This window comes from Brassica napus, chromosome C2 (genome assembly GCF_020379485.1).
Source record: "Brassica napus cultivar Da-Ae chromosome C2, Da-Ae, whole genome shotgun sequence".
Classification (NCBI taxonomy): domain Eukaryota; kingdom Viridiplantae; phylum Streptophyta; class Magnoliopsida; order Brassicales; family Brassicaceae; genus Brassica; species Brassica napus.
This window is the reverse complement of record NC_063445.1, coordinates 31708031-31721974: the sequence shown is the minus strand read 5'-3', so window position 1 is coordinate 31721974 and position 13944 is coordinate 31708031. Positions and strand designations below refer to the sequence as shown.

General features: G+C 33.7%; 1 protein-coding gene and 1 long non-coding RNA gene across 3 annotated transcripts; both read right to left on the bottom strand.

Moving 5' to 3' along the window:
• LOC106348836 (serine/arginine-rich-splicing factor SR34-like) lies at window positions 1-2989 on the bottom strand. 2 transcript variants are annotated; one of them, XM_013788651.3, is made up of 13 exons: window positions 2897-2989; window positions 2672-2771; window positions 2541-2606; window positions 2387-2461; window positions 2209-2317; window positions 2083-2129; window positions 1936-1993; window positions 1765-1814; window positions 1622-1678; window positions 1315-1532; window positions 598-631; window positions 339-433; window positions 1-249 (listed from the first exon to the last, which is right to left on the bottom strand). In XM_013788651.3, the coding sequence occupies exons 2-13, from the start codon at window positions 2756-2758 to the stop codon at window positions 246-248; spliced, it is 900 nt and encodes a 299-aa protein (XP_013644105.1). In that variant the 5' UTR covers window positions 2759-2771; window positions 2897-2989; the 3' UTR covers window positions 1-245. The 2 variants fall into 2 exon arrangements, with proteins under 2 accessions (XP_013644105.1, XP_013644106.1); XM_013788652.3 differs by having other exon boundaries at window positions 2672-2767; window positions 2897-2981.
• Window positions 2990-11854: 8865 nt separating this feature from the next.
• Window positions 11855-13427, bottom strand: LOC106352235. The gene is made up of 3 exons (XR_001271556.3): window positions 12929-13427; window positions 12373-12470; window positions 11855-12247 (listed from the first exon to the last, which is right to left on the bottom strand). It is a non-coding gene; the product is annotated as an uncharacterized LOC106352235 (long non-coding RNA).
• Window positions 13428-13944: the final 517 nt, after the last annotated feature.

Below are 13944 nucleotides of genomic sequence, written 5' to 3'. Positions count from 1 at the left end.
TGAATAATCAATTATATAATAGAACATATATTGTTGCAATGTATTTTGATCAAAAAAAAAACATTGCTGCAATGTATATTAAAATATTAAAACAAAAGTTAAAATCTCGAGAGAAGTAGAACTTGTTTCCGTACTGGAGTTATAACCAAACGAAACAACATAACATAAATATGATCCTTAGGAGAATCTTCCTACAAAACCAAGCTTCTTTTTACCTGATTATGAGATAACTTTTCTCTGTTTGTTTACCTGTAATATGTAGGTGAAAGATTTAGAGAAGGAACCAGAGTGTGTTCCAAATAAGTTAAAAGAGAGAGAGTGTAGTTGTGCAGCACTACCGAGCTGGACTCCTGCTTCTGCTCTTGCTCCTGCTACGCATAGGGCTCTTGGCTGGACTCAGCTTGCTAGGGCTCTTACTTGCTTCCTTCTGAACCTGCACCACGGAAAAACGATGATGAAGACGAGTGCAATTAGCTAAGATATATCACAATAGTCTATTGGTAGTATGGCGAAAAAACCCTGAATATATTGTTGTTATTATATTATAATAATACAGAGCTGAGTGGGGGGGGTGTATCTAGATTAAATATCACTTACAAAAGGCAGAGGAGATGTTGACCTTGAACGAGATCTGCAAAATTCCGAGAAACAAAATCGAGTTTTAAAATCCTAAATACGTTTTCCGTGTATAAATATCTGTTTCATCAAGAGCCTTGATGCCTCATTCCATGTCAGAGATGTAAAATGATAACACAAGAAAGAAAAAATAACACAAACTTTAGACGATTTCTAGACACACATGCTTTCCTAAGTTAAAACCGAGGGGCAGAGATGAAAGTCTAGTTCTATCAAACCCTGTGTCCTGAGCACAGCATCAGTTCCATGAGAATCCTGAAAGCTTGGCGAATTTGCAGGTAATGAACACTATAACAATACGATCCAATGACTCTCCACTGTTACCCATCTAGCAGCAACGGATACAATCAGAAAACAAGGAGACAGGAAAGTTTCATTTCCAAAACTGTTCATCTTAGAAAGAGCATATACCTCAGAGAGACAGAAACAGCTGTGTACAAGCAACCAAGAAATCCATGATCCAGATATTAATTTCAAATTTCAAGTTGATCGTATCTAGCAAACAAAACCATTCTCAGCAATCAAGAAGAAAATAGCTAATGCCCTTCCCCAATGACTAATGACTGCTTTTAGTGAGATATCAACAAACAAACACCAAAGGAAGCACTAAACCAATATGCTATGTTTAGATGTTATCTAGTGAATAGCCTAAACATGAAAATAAGAAACGAAACATACCCTCGCGGAGGTGGTGACCTTGACTTTGAGCGGGAACGAGGGGATCTTGACGTAGATTTTGCAGGCGATCTACGGGAAGATTTAGCCTTTGGGCTCCTGCTCCTGCTGCGGCTACGACTGTGGCTCCGCCCACGGCTGCGACTACGGCTACGGCTTTTAGAATAAGATCTTCCACGGCTGGGGCTTTTCGAATCCCTCCTTGAATCATATTCTCGAACCTACAATGATATGAGGAGATGTTAAGTGCAACAAAAAAAAAAAAGAAGAAGAATAATGCTCTTAGCATAGTTAGCATTAGTATGTATACCCGGACATATCCACGAGAAAACGCATTCCTAAACTCTGTGTCATCGAGCTTTTTAATCTGTAGACAATGAAGAATATACTCATGAGCAATCAAGGAAGAACCTCCAACAATATTAAAGAATAGGAACAAGAAGAACATCTCACCGCATACTTCATGTCCTCGTAGCTGGTGTAATCTACAATTCCAGTTGTACCTGTTTATAACCAGTCCAAGATTGAAACAAGCTCCAGGTTACTTAACAGTTAAAAACAGAAAAATACACATATATATATATATATATATATATTATCGGGTAAGAAATGAGGACTAACAACCTCTACCATCACGGTAGACTTGAGAGAAACAGACTTCTCCTCCTTTACGCATGTGATCCTACACAGCAACAAGAAAAGTGAGTATGCAAACGAACGACATTTTAAGGAATTTGTTGTCCACACTGAAGTTGGTGTTAAAATGTTAACCTTGAGGTCTTGCCAGGAAGCAGATGAAGGCAAACCTGACACAAGAACTGTATGGTGGATGGAAACTACCAAATTAGAGATGTCTCCAAAAAAAAAAAATTAGAATGCTAAACATATCATACATACCACGGAACTCAGATCTCCTAGATGGTCCACGCCCACGGTCTCCACCATCACGACCGTAACTACTACGAGCATCATTAGATGAACGCCTCCCACCATGTGCTAGCTCCACCTGGGCAACATGGATCAGATAAAACTTCAAGAAATCAAACTTTTTAGAGTAGTGGGATGAAGAACAAACCCGTAAACAATGGCCGTCAAAGTCATATCCATCACGACCATGAATTGCATCATCAGCATCCCGAGGATCCTCAAACTAGATTGGATTAAATGAATCATTTTACCTGTCAAAAACTGCCTATCTCTAAAAATCAACAAGGAGAGAGGAAGCTGACCTCGACGAAGGCATAGCCAGGAGGCCTTGGTGGGATCTTCAGATCGATTTGAACAACAGGTCCATACTAAGGATGAACCATTCTTATCAGATCTCAACAATTCAACAAAACCAATTGAAGTGGTGTTTTACCTTACTGAACAAATCTTCAACCTCTCTCTCCCGGATATCGCCTGGAAGGTTCCCCACGTATATAGTTCTACTTGAACGGCTGCTCATTTTCTCTTCCTTTCTATCCGAAATTCAAAAAAGCGATTCAAGAAACGCAAATTATCGAAACGAAGAAGCGTTCTCAAGTCAGGAAATAAAACCCCAATTCTGAGGGAAGAAGAAGAAAGAGAGGCGTAAAGTTTTCACCTGAGAGAACACTGAGATCTGATGAGTTTGGGGCGAAAATGCTCCGGTGGAAAGTAGAGAACTTGGCCTGTTATTGGTTTATATATTTTGATCCATTTAAAAATCTATATAGTATTTATAAATCTAAGTAAAATATGCAAATCTGGAAGTTTTCTTTCGGATTTGAGTCTTTGTATTTTTAACTAAAAAATTCAAACAAATCTATTCAAATCCTTTATAAAATTAAATATATTAGTAAATCCGTACGATTGAATAACACTTGATTTGATACAGAATTTATGAATCATTAAACCAATAACACATGATTTTAATATAAATTTGAAAATCATAAAACCAATACCACTAAATTTAATTCAAATTTTCAAATCCATTAAAATACAACCATCAATAACGCCTACTTAGTTAGTAGGGCTTTCTAATTGGCAAGCCCGCCCGATGTTTGTTAATAGGAGCAGAGTACAGCACGTGAATCACGTGACCTTCTTACTATAGTTTACACCGGGGTAACTGTGTAAAGTAAATACATCTTTACCCATTTGGTTAAAATGATAATACACAAAATACTGGGAGGATTTTACTTATGCATTTTCTTTAGTACCATTATTCAAAGGGTTTTTAGTAATTAAAACCCTCGACTAAAAATGAATGGTAAAAAAAACTATCAACTAAATATCTAGTGAAATAAATCTCCAGCTTTAATTCCATTAACGTATGTTACCCTCCGTCTAAAAAATCGTGACGGAAGGTGACATACGTTAACGGTTTATAAGTTGAGGGTTTATAATGTTGAAAACTTAGTTGAAGGATTTTTTTACTATTCAAAAATAGTCGAGGGATTTTATCACTAAAAAGCATGTTTTTAATTTTTTTTTATCATTTATACAATTTTTTAGATTGATTTAAAAGCCTTTAAAACTCATTTATAAATTTTTATACATTACTTTATAACCGATTTATAAAGCTTCATAAATATTTTAATACTTTTACATATGATCAATACGGTTTAGCAATGATTTTACAATTTTTTTACAATTTCTGCTATTTGTTAGGATAAAATAATCTAATATTATTGACTTCATGGATGAATTATTCTACTTAAGACTTAATATAACTTAGAAAATTTAAATTATTTGATATTTGACAATGACGATATAAACACTTAAATTTCCTTATATCATTATTGCCAAATATCAAATAATTTAATATTTTAAAGTTATATTAAGTTGTAAGTAGTGTAGAAAATTATTAATTTAGATTGTATAAATTAATTTTATAATAAATTAATGTATTAAAATTTATAAATTAGTTTAAAGGCTTATTAATCAAATCTAAAACAATGTATAAATGATAATAAATATTTTAAAACATTTAATGATTTTTAGTGATAAAACTCTCCCAACTATTTTTGAATCGTAAAAAAAACCCTCAACTAAGTTTTCAACATTATAAACCTTCAACTTATAAACCGTTAACGTAGATCACCCTCCGTCACGGTTTTTTAGACGGAGGGTAACATACGTTAATATAATTAAAATTGAGGGTTTATTTCACATGATTTTTAGTTGAGGGTTTTTTTACAATTCATCTTTAGTTGAGGGGTTTAATTACTAAAAACCCTTATTCAATTATACCATCCATTAAATGACATTTTCAAATATACCCTATTCATTAGTGACTAAATGACCTAGGTGCCCCTGAGTAAACCATATGTAATCGAGAAAGGGAAAGAGATAAGGTTTGGGGTTCGCCGTCGTCGTCTTCATCCAGCCTCGCCGTCGTTGTCTTCATCGAGATCCATCATTGTCTCCGTCGAGATCCACCGTCGTCTCTGTCGAGATCTGTCGTCGTCTCCGTCGAAATCCGTCGTCACTCTCTCTCACACAGCCGGCGACAAGAGATTACGAGAATCACTCTGTGATATGATTCTGGATAGCACAAAGGAATGGAATCATGAACCTGACCATGGAGAGCTTGTCGCTGTTGAAGAACCTACACTTGAAGAGTGTTTGAGCCAAAATAAAGCTTCTATCATCAAAGACACCTTGATCTACATTCAAGCTGATCATCATCTAGGCAAGTAGCTTGTGTGTACTCTTTTTCCCTTGATTGGTTTTGTCCCACTGAGTTTTCTAATCAAGGTTTTTAATGAGGCCACAAGCTGCTTCTCTTACCTCCTAGATGATTGATCTTGGTCTGTCCACATGAAGACATTATGTTATATTTTAAGCTATGCTTTTATGTTATTTAGTTTTCGAAAACTCTAGTCTTTGTTGTGTTTCCAAGGGAGCCTTTGTCTTGATTTCCCTTGTATTTTCGAGACCTTCTGCATGTACAAGGCTTCTCCTTTATATTGTGGTCGTGGCCCCCTTGTATCAGTATCCATCTTTTATCAAAAACCTTTGTTTTCTCTTTTCTTCTTGCTTGTCGAGTTGATTGAGTGTTGGTGTGTAATATCCAACTTCTGGTGTGTAATATCCAGAGATTAAGGGCTCTAGTTTGGTGTGTCATATCCGATCTATTGCGTAGGAGTATCAAGGAGCCTTTCCGCAGCCTCTTGTGTCACCATTCGATCCACATACCTTGAGAAACTTGAGTCTTTTGATTCGTTTCTGCAAGGATTTTCCCATCTGTTCCAGAGCATCATCCTAGGATCTCATTACTCTGTCTTGCGGATCTTCACTCTGTCTTCGCGACGTTCTCGATGGTTTGGGCTGCAGATCTAGTTTGAGAGAGTAGTTTTGTGTGGTTAAAGGTTCAGATCAATCCTCGTTTGCTCTCATTGGGTTGGAGAACCGGCGAATTGAGGTGTTGTTGGCTTCATACTCGGTGGTTGTGGGCTTGTTGGTAGAGTTACATCACCGGTGTAGGTCATGGGTCTCGTTTGGTTCGTGTTTCTCCTGTTTGCAGCCTTAACTAGGATGTTTAGAGTCTGGTGAAGTTGTTTAGTTTAGTTAAGCTTGGTTGAGGTTGTTGATGCATTGGAAGAGCTTTGTGGAGAGAGCGTGTGGATGGGTTTCTATCGGGTTGCTTGGAAGACTTCTCTAGTCTCGAAATTGTTTTTTGGTGCAAGGTTGCAGGTTAAGCCGGCTCCGATGTGGGGTGATAATTCTTCCATCGATTCTGGTGCATCATTTTTCGGATGGTCAATGATGGTGACTAATGCTCGTTTCTCCTGCTTTGTTCCTTCTTTTCTGCATCAAAGTGCTCTTGTTTTCTGCTGTTATGCTCTTGTTTTAGGAGATCAGGTTTCTTATGTTGTTATGCTGTTATGCATTGTTCCTTCGTTTCTCCTGATCTAGTTTCTAAATTGTCTTCGTTTCTGCTCTTGTTTTAGGAGATCAGGTTTCTTAAGTGTTGAGGAGTTTGGATGGTGTCTCTTCACGGGTCTTCAGTTAGGTTCTCCTTGGTGTGACTTTTGGCTATGTTGCCTCTACCTGGGTCCTCCTTGTGGTGATCTCTGGTAATGCTTCGCTGTTCTTCCTTGTTCTGTAGCTAATTTATAAAATAAATTATAAACCCTTACAAATTGGTGTATGAATCATAATAAATGATTTATAAGCCTTTATAAATCATTTTATGGTTTATTTTGATTTTAAATTACCAAATTCCTTGCATATGTGAAGTTACCAGCTATTTTTTACATGAAATCTAATATTTCTACTTTCAAGTACACTGATGCTCGTTTATAGTTAATACACACAATTCAGATGCAACAAAAAAGAGAGAGATAGAGATTGGCATAAACATTATAACTATTTATAAATCATTTATAATTGTTTATAAATCATGAGTGGATAGATAAAATCATAAGCTATAAGATATTCTTATAACTGATTGGTTAACAAAGAAGACACTCAAAGACTCCGTTGTGCATTGCCAAAATGTAAAGTCCGTGAGTTTGTGAATAATGGACATATTCCTGATCTTGAACTGTGTCCAGCAGCAATTCATTTCTTGAAAAAGAGAAACATTATCTTCGGTGGCTGGCACATCCTGTGATGTTTGCCAGAAAGATAGGTTCAAAGCTCCTTGATGTGCAGATGTTCGTCACAGTTAGGATAATAGGCGCAGTTCCTGTCACCAATATGAATTTCTACAAGCTGCTTCGTTCAAAGACTCATGTGGTCTTGTATCCTGGATTGTATGTGAAGCTTTGCACAGAAAGGTAGTTAACAGTTTGTGTATTTTCTACATGTATGGCTCTGACACATTTTTGTAGCTCATTTGTAAGGGATAATAAATCATTTATAGGACTTTATCAATATTGTTAATCATTTATAAACGTTTAAAAGGTCTATATATCACTTTTAAATGATAATAAATAATATATATGTTTGTAAAAGTCTACAAATCATTGGTAAATATTTAAAAATCATTTATAAATAATTTATAATGGTTTATAAACCATATATAAGGGTTTATAAATCTTTTATAAAATACTAGGTCGGTTTCCGCGCTACGCGCAGATAGTTCCTCTTGTATATTCCGACCGATTTGTTGTGTGAATATCAAATATTGTAAAATTTTCTGTGTTTTTAAACTATTTAGTGTGTACGATATAGTATACGAAAAGAGACATGCTCTGACTTTTATTATTTGAATTTTGCATATACCTTTTATTCGTCGCATTTTATTTTTTATAATATTTTTTTTTTGTTAGTTGGACCAAAATATCAAAATTGAATTCAGAATACATAAACAGTTCTCAAGATGTCGGGAAGTTATTCTTAATTATGTTTTTTTTGATTATAATCTTATGAATTGTACATTGGAAATTTAGCTCTAATTCATGTATTAATTGAACTTTACTCTTGTTTTTCTTTCGATGTTTTCATTGTTGTGTCAAAGTAAAACTGTGTGGCTGATAATGAAGCGAATAATAGTTTTCATGCAAATAATAATTATTAATCAGTATGTATCAGACTTTTAAGTTTGCGTTTGTATTTTGATTTTAGTTATATATATTTTGGGGATATACTTGTCACCATGAGAATTTTATATCTCCAATAACTTATGATTTGAACATAAATTATTGGTTGTCCCATAGTGTAAGATCCACATCTTGACGATTAGGGCCAACAATGAAATTGTGTTATGTCAAAAGATTCTAAGCTTTTTTTTTTTTTTGATAAAAGATTAAAGATTCTAAGCTTGCTTCTTAGAAAGCAATCAATAGATTTTAAGAAAAAATCAAAAGATTTTAAAGAGCTTAAGAAACAACCTATTGCTTTAAGTTCTAAGCTTGCTTCTTAGAAAGCAATCAAAAGATTTTAAAGTGTGAACAATTTGTTTGAGACTGGATCATTGAGTATAAAAATTGCTACAAATGCAAAAGGATTTCAAGAATGGTTTTAGAGACTCTTGTAGCCATTCCTAGTTGTGGACTATCACCATATTACGACATGTATTTTATTTAGGTATATACGCTTAGCAAATTACAAATATGTTTTCAATATTAGTTTCATAATCCAAATGAAATCAAAGTAAATACTTTTTCTTACTTTCTATAATATTTTAGCTAATTACTATATTTTAAACTTGAAATTTTTATTAAATCTTAAATATCTTTCAACTTTCAGAATGATACAAACCAAGATAACTAAAATAGGTAAATTTCACAGAATTACTAAATGTAGTATATAAGATTAGACAAAAAATAATAATTTTATGTCTTCCAATGTTTGTTGGACTCTATATTTTGTAATACATGCCTAGCAAATTGAATATATTTTTAAAAAAATTGAATATATTTAATAATGTTTAGTCTAATAATGCAGTGATGAAAAGAAAATCATCATTATCTATTATGTCTGTTATCATTGATTTAAGACAATTTTTAATTACTTAAAAATTGTGTATATTTTCTTTATTTGTCTCTTATTTAGTTGATAAAATATTCTTAAAATTGTAGAGTTAAGAAAATATTTACTCATTCTTTTTTTTGCACTTCTATTTTACATAGATCTTTTTCCGCGTGTTTAAATTTTTCTCAATTTATAATTTTTATTCTATTTTTATTGAAAATTCTCCTTTAACCTAATAGCTTGCCTTATTTTTGTTTTGTTCATAAATTTTAAATATTACTCAATCCATTTCATAATGTAAAATGTTCTAGAGAAAATTTGATGTATGAAAATGTAAGATGTGTTGATATTTTTAAAATATTTTTAACTTTCATGAAATTTGGTTAACTAACAACACTACACTTTATTATTTTCAATTGATTAACTTATTTTAAATGTATATTACTAATAATATTTAAATAAAAATTGATTAGTTTTATGAAACGATCATATAATGTGAACCAGCGTACTACTTTAAAGCCTTTTTATCATCAAATTTTTGGCTTTGTGGTGTAATCAAGCATTGGCATTTGTTGCTGACTTTGTAAGTAACTCTGACTGCATTACTATGAAGTTAAATTTTAGTCTATTGTACTGTTTAGAAACCTGACGTTATGATTTACGGCGATGGAGACTATTTAGTGTTAGTCTGAGAAATGAATCAAAACAAACAAATACATGTTGTTGTGTGTCTCATTAGAGTTTCATTGTGCTTTAATATTGAATCCATTTTAAATATATGCAAGATAAGAACACGGAACTGGTTGCCCGAAAAGCCATTAAACCATTCAAGCTGTTAGTCTATCACTAATTTGGATATGGTGTATTTTTTGTTTGAGATATACTATATTTTGTTAGCTAATTTTATTTTTGTTTGTACATTGAATTTGCATTTGCATGTAATAGTTGTGTGAATGTTCTAAGATTTTGAAAATGTTGTTTGTGAGAAGGTAATTGCCATTGGACAGATGAAAGAGAAATTTATGTGGATGTCCGTGAGTTCGAAAGATTGTGAGGGTGATTTAGTTTTAAAATACTGGTGGCTTTAATAGCAAAAATCGGTAATGAAATTGTTATTGTTACCGACAATTCAATAGTATGAGATGTATATGAAATGGTTTGATTATTTGTGGAAACTCATGATCAGTAAATCCGCATATGATTTATTTTATAGTTAGTACGAACATAAAGCAGTAGGAATAAATTTTTAAGTTACATACATGGCTAAGGATATTTGTTAGTCAACCCGGTAATTAGAAAATGTCATACGCTAAATGAATGGCTCGTTGATCAGTGGAAAATATTTGAAAGAAATTCAAATATGATTGTCTTTATAGTTCAAAAGAAAGAAAAAGGCTAAAGTTGAATATAAAAATACATCAATGCTTATGTTTCATTCTGGTAGCACCAATATGATGAACACATACATATTACACATAACATATCAGGTGCAATATTCATTTCCTTAACAATATTTTTTATAGTTATTTGATACTGATTTTCATTTTTTAATATATGGAACATTTGGTGTTTAAGATTTATTAAATTTGGAAAAAAAATTTTATTAAATTTTTAAAAAAAATATTTTTAGAATTTTAACCAAGATGTCGACCTAATTTTTTCTGATAGTTTTTAGTTTTTATATTAATTTATTTTGTTTTTGATAAATGCAAATTTTTTAAGTTCTATATTTTTAAAACAAATTAAAAAATGTTGTGTTGATAAGGCTGAGAATTTAATGTAAAATTGCGTTATATGTTACGTTTAAGTATTTGTTTTTTGATAACTGTTAGCAGTTTGTAATTATTTTCTATGAACAGCATATATAACATTTCTTCGTAAAAACTCAAACCTTAGTGTATCCTCTATTCGAATCTCCCTCCGATAGCTAAGCAATTGACTCAGAAGCTTGATAATCTTGACAGCCGTTTTGTCTCCTCACTTTCCTTCTAACTTATGGGCTTTCCATGCAAAGGCCCAACCTTCACTAACGGTCCGGTAACAGATCAGAGAACCAATTCCAGCAATGATTGATGTCGGTGGTTTGCAGGTCCTGCAATGAAGTCTAGCTTCCCTGTTTTCTGTACCTTGTTGCTTTTTTTTTTTTTTTTTTTTTTTTTTTTTAACCAGGTGTTGACCTTGCGGCCCACCACCTAGGCCCGGCGCCAGCCTTACCTTGTTGCTCTTGCTTGCTTGTTTTTGTCTAGCTTCCGCTTTGTCATCTTTTCCTTTGTCTTGGCTTTTGCATGCTTATAGATCCTTTCTCTGTGATCGGGAAGGTATCTGATTCTAGGAACATAGATGGATCTCTTGCCATCGATTTCTATATTTTCATTCAAGCCATTGTAAAACCTAGCTTTACTGTATTGTTTTATCGAGGCATGACCACGAAGACCAACACCCAACATAATCTGTCTGATTGTCTCTAAGACATGAGCAGCATTGAGTTCTTCAGGGATCTCAAATTCGTCTAAGTCCCAGAAGACTCATGAGTCATGACTCATTCACTGACAAAGACAGGGTCAGGCAAAGATGCAGTTACCACACGTACGGAGACAACAACAACAAACACATATACACTCAAGACAGAAAAGAGAAACCTTCATACGTGAATACATTATCTGTAACATATGAAATTCCAAACTAATGACCAGTGATTCAGTGAATCATATCAAGTATAATTATGTGAGGTGTTGATTTTTCTTCACGTCTATCTCTCTTGTTGTTGTTAAGAGGTTCTTGTTCATCTTCCCATGACAGGATATCTCTCAGATTTTTAGATTCATTTAGACCATCTCCTATGTAGCCACTTCGTAATTTGAAATCTCATCAGATTTATATTATGAGGAAGTTCAGATGGAGTATGCAGTTGGCGAGTCCTTGGCTTCTCTTGTCACAATCAATCAAGCGCTCTTGATTTCAATGGTTAGAACCTTCAGCATCAGCTAAATATTCTCTTGAAAATTCCTCGACATTTCTGTCTATCTTAGGATCACTACAAAGCTCACCATCATCAATCTTACTGTTTCTGTCTTATGAGGACTTCGTTTCTAATTCCTTTGTCTGCTTTCATAAAATCTACTGACTCACAATGGTTTGGTTTGAGTTTGACATATATTTCACTGACCATTCACACCAAGAAGAACTTCTTCTGGACAGGCATGCCTTAATTGACACATATGTCCTTCAAGACATGATAATTGTTATCCTTGTAACAAACTACAATCTAAAAAAAATCACAGAACATGTCATTCTTGTCCATATAATACACCTGATAATCTGTCTAAGAGAACCACTGTTAGCATTGATGTTATCAACTCATAGCTTCTTTCCAGCCTCTTCAGAATCTCCATAAGAGTGGTTTCCATCATTCTCTTGAGCCCATTAGTTGCCGGTTCTTGTATCATAGAATAACTCACACACGTTGTTATTGTTCCTCCTAATTTCCGGGACCTTTTGCTCTTCATCTTCCAGCTCTCTATCGAGCTTCCAATGGTATGGTCATTGTCTGAAAATTGAAAACCACAAGATCTATAAACATATAACGACCATCAAAACAGTTTGAAAGCTACAAAGCAGAAACCAGTAAAGGACAACAACTAAAAATATTCAAAAGCTAAAGAATTTAGTTACCTGCTCTCATCCTTTTAGAAGAGTAAAATTTGGATAAAGAGAAGTCAATATACCAGAGGTATATCTTTAAGGCTTGAAGCACCAGTTAGAAAACCAATCTACATGTCCAAGCGGAACATTTATATCAATTAGATTCACACAAAAAGAAACAGAGAACAAAAACAAAGAGAAAAAAAGTATAAGATGACATCGTAGTTAAAGCAATCTGTTATACAACTTACTAAGTGTGGCAAGGTATACAAAGAATGAAGAATCTTTCGCAGTCCCAGAAAAAAGAAAAGAGACAAAAAAAAAAAAGGTTTAAACTTTTTTTAAAAAGCTGTAGTTCAACCCAAAAAAAAAATCGATCAGTCGCATGTTCAGAGGTATATCAATAAACAATATGAATTTGCAGGGTATGAGAATCCCTCATAAGCTCCCCAGTAAGACTTTTTCTTTCTAAAAACAAAAAAAAACAAAATCAAGATCAGGTTTACCGGAAACATGAAGGATCAACGACGGAAAAATCTAACCCATAACGATTGATACACAAAAGAAAACAGAAAAGATCACTCACGTTAACATCCACCATGAGCAGATCCATCCACATAAGCTCCCCACCACACTTAACATTCTTAGCCTCCCAGAATCGAAGCTCGACAAAGGATGAGCACCGCCCGGACTTCAGATTGGAAAAAAGACCTTTGAGTTAGCCATTAAGAGAGATGAGCGCAAAGATATGAATATGAGTGAGATGTATAGAAGAGAGATGCAGATATCACGATTCGCAGTGGAGCATATTTATACACGATCTCGACGAGGAACAACGCAAACGAAAGTTTCGTAATGGGATTGCGAATTAAGACGATTTAAAACGAATAAATCACAACGCAACGTTACAGAAACTGGATCGTCCCTCCGCCGATCGAAGAGAAAATAAATTTCAGCCAAGATCTGAGGAAGGGCAAGCTCGAGTCGGCATTTTCTCGGGTCTCCGTCTCTCAAATATGATGGGCTTCATGGCCCAAACTCATAACACGACAGATTTTTAAAAAACGCAAAGCCCAACTGACGTGTCAAAACGTTATAACGTGATTGGTCGATTTTCTTGTCCGACATGGACGTCCTATCTGATCAGTATTTTTGCCTTTTATTACTTGTGTGATTATAAATCATTTATAAGAGTTTATAAAAAATTTATTAGTTTTTATAAGACAATTGATAGATTGTATATAACGATTTATAAATCTTTTATTAAGACATTTATAAGATTTTATAAAACAATTTATAGATCATATATAATGATTTATAAAACCATTTATTAGGTTCAATCTATTTATAATTGGTTATCAAAACAATTTATAAGGCTTTCTAAATATCTTTTAAAGTATAATTCATTTATAGGAGGGAAAATTGCAAAACTAGCACATCTGAAGTACACTTATTCATGTTTACACTATTAAGATGTCCATTTTTAAAAGCACCTAAATTTTAAGGAAACAAAAGACAATTATATCATCTAATCTATTTCTACTCATGGTGAGAGACGAGATCAGTTTTAAACCGCCTTCATGGGTGGACTACATCATCTTC

Coding starts and splice junctions, on each gene's coding strand:
- LOC106348836 (XM_013788651.3), bottom strand. CDS start 2,758: ATGAGCAGCCGTTCAAGTAGAACTATATACGTGGGGAACCTTCCAGGC. Junction 2,130..2,208: donor TAGGAGATCTGAGTTCCGTG/GTATGTATGATA, acceptor TCCACCATACAG/TTCTTGTGTCAGGTTTGCCT. Junction 434..597: donor CAACATCTCCTCTGCCTTTT/GTAAGTGATATT, acceptor TCCGTGGTGCAG/GTTCAGAAGGAAGCAAGTAA.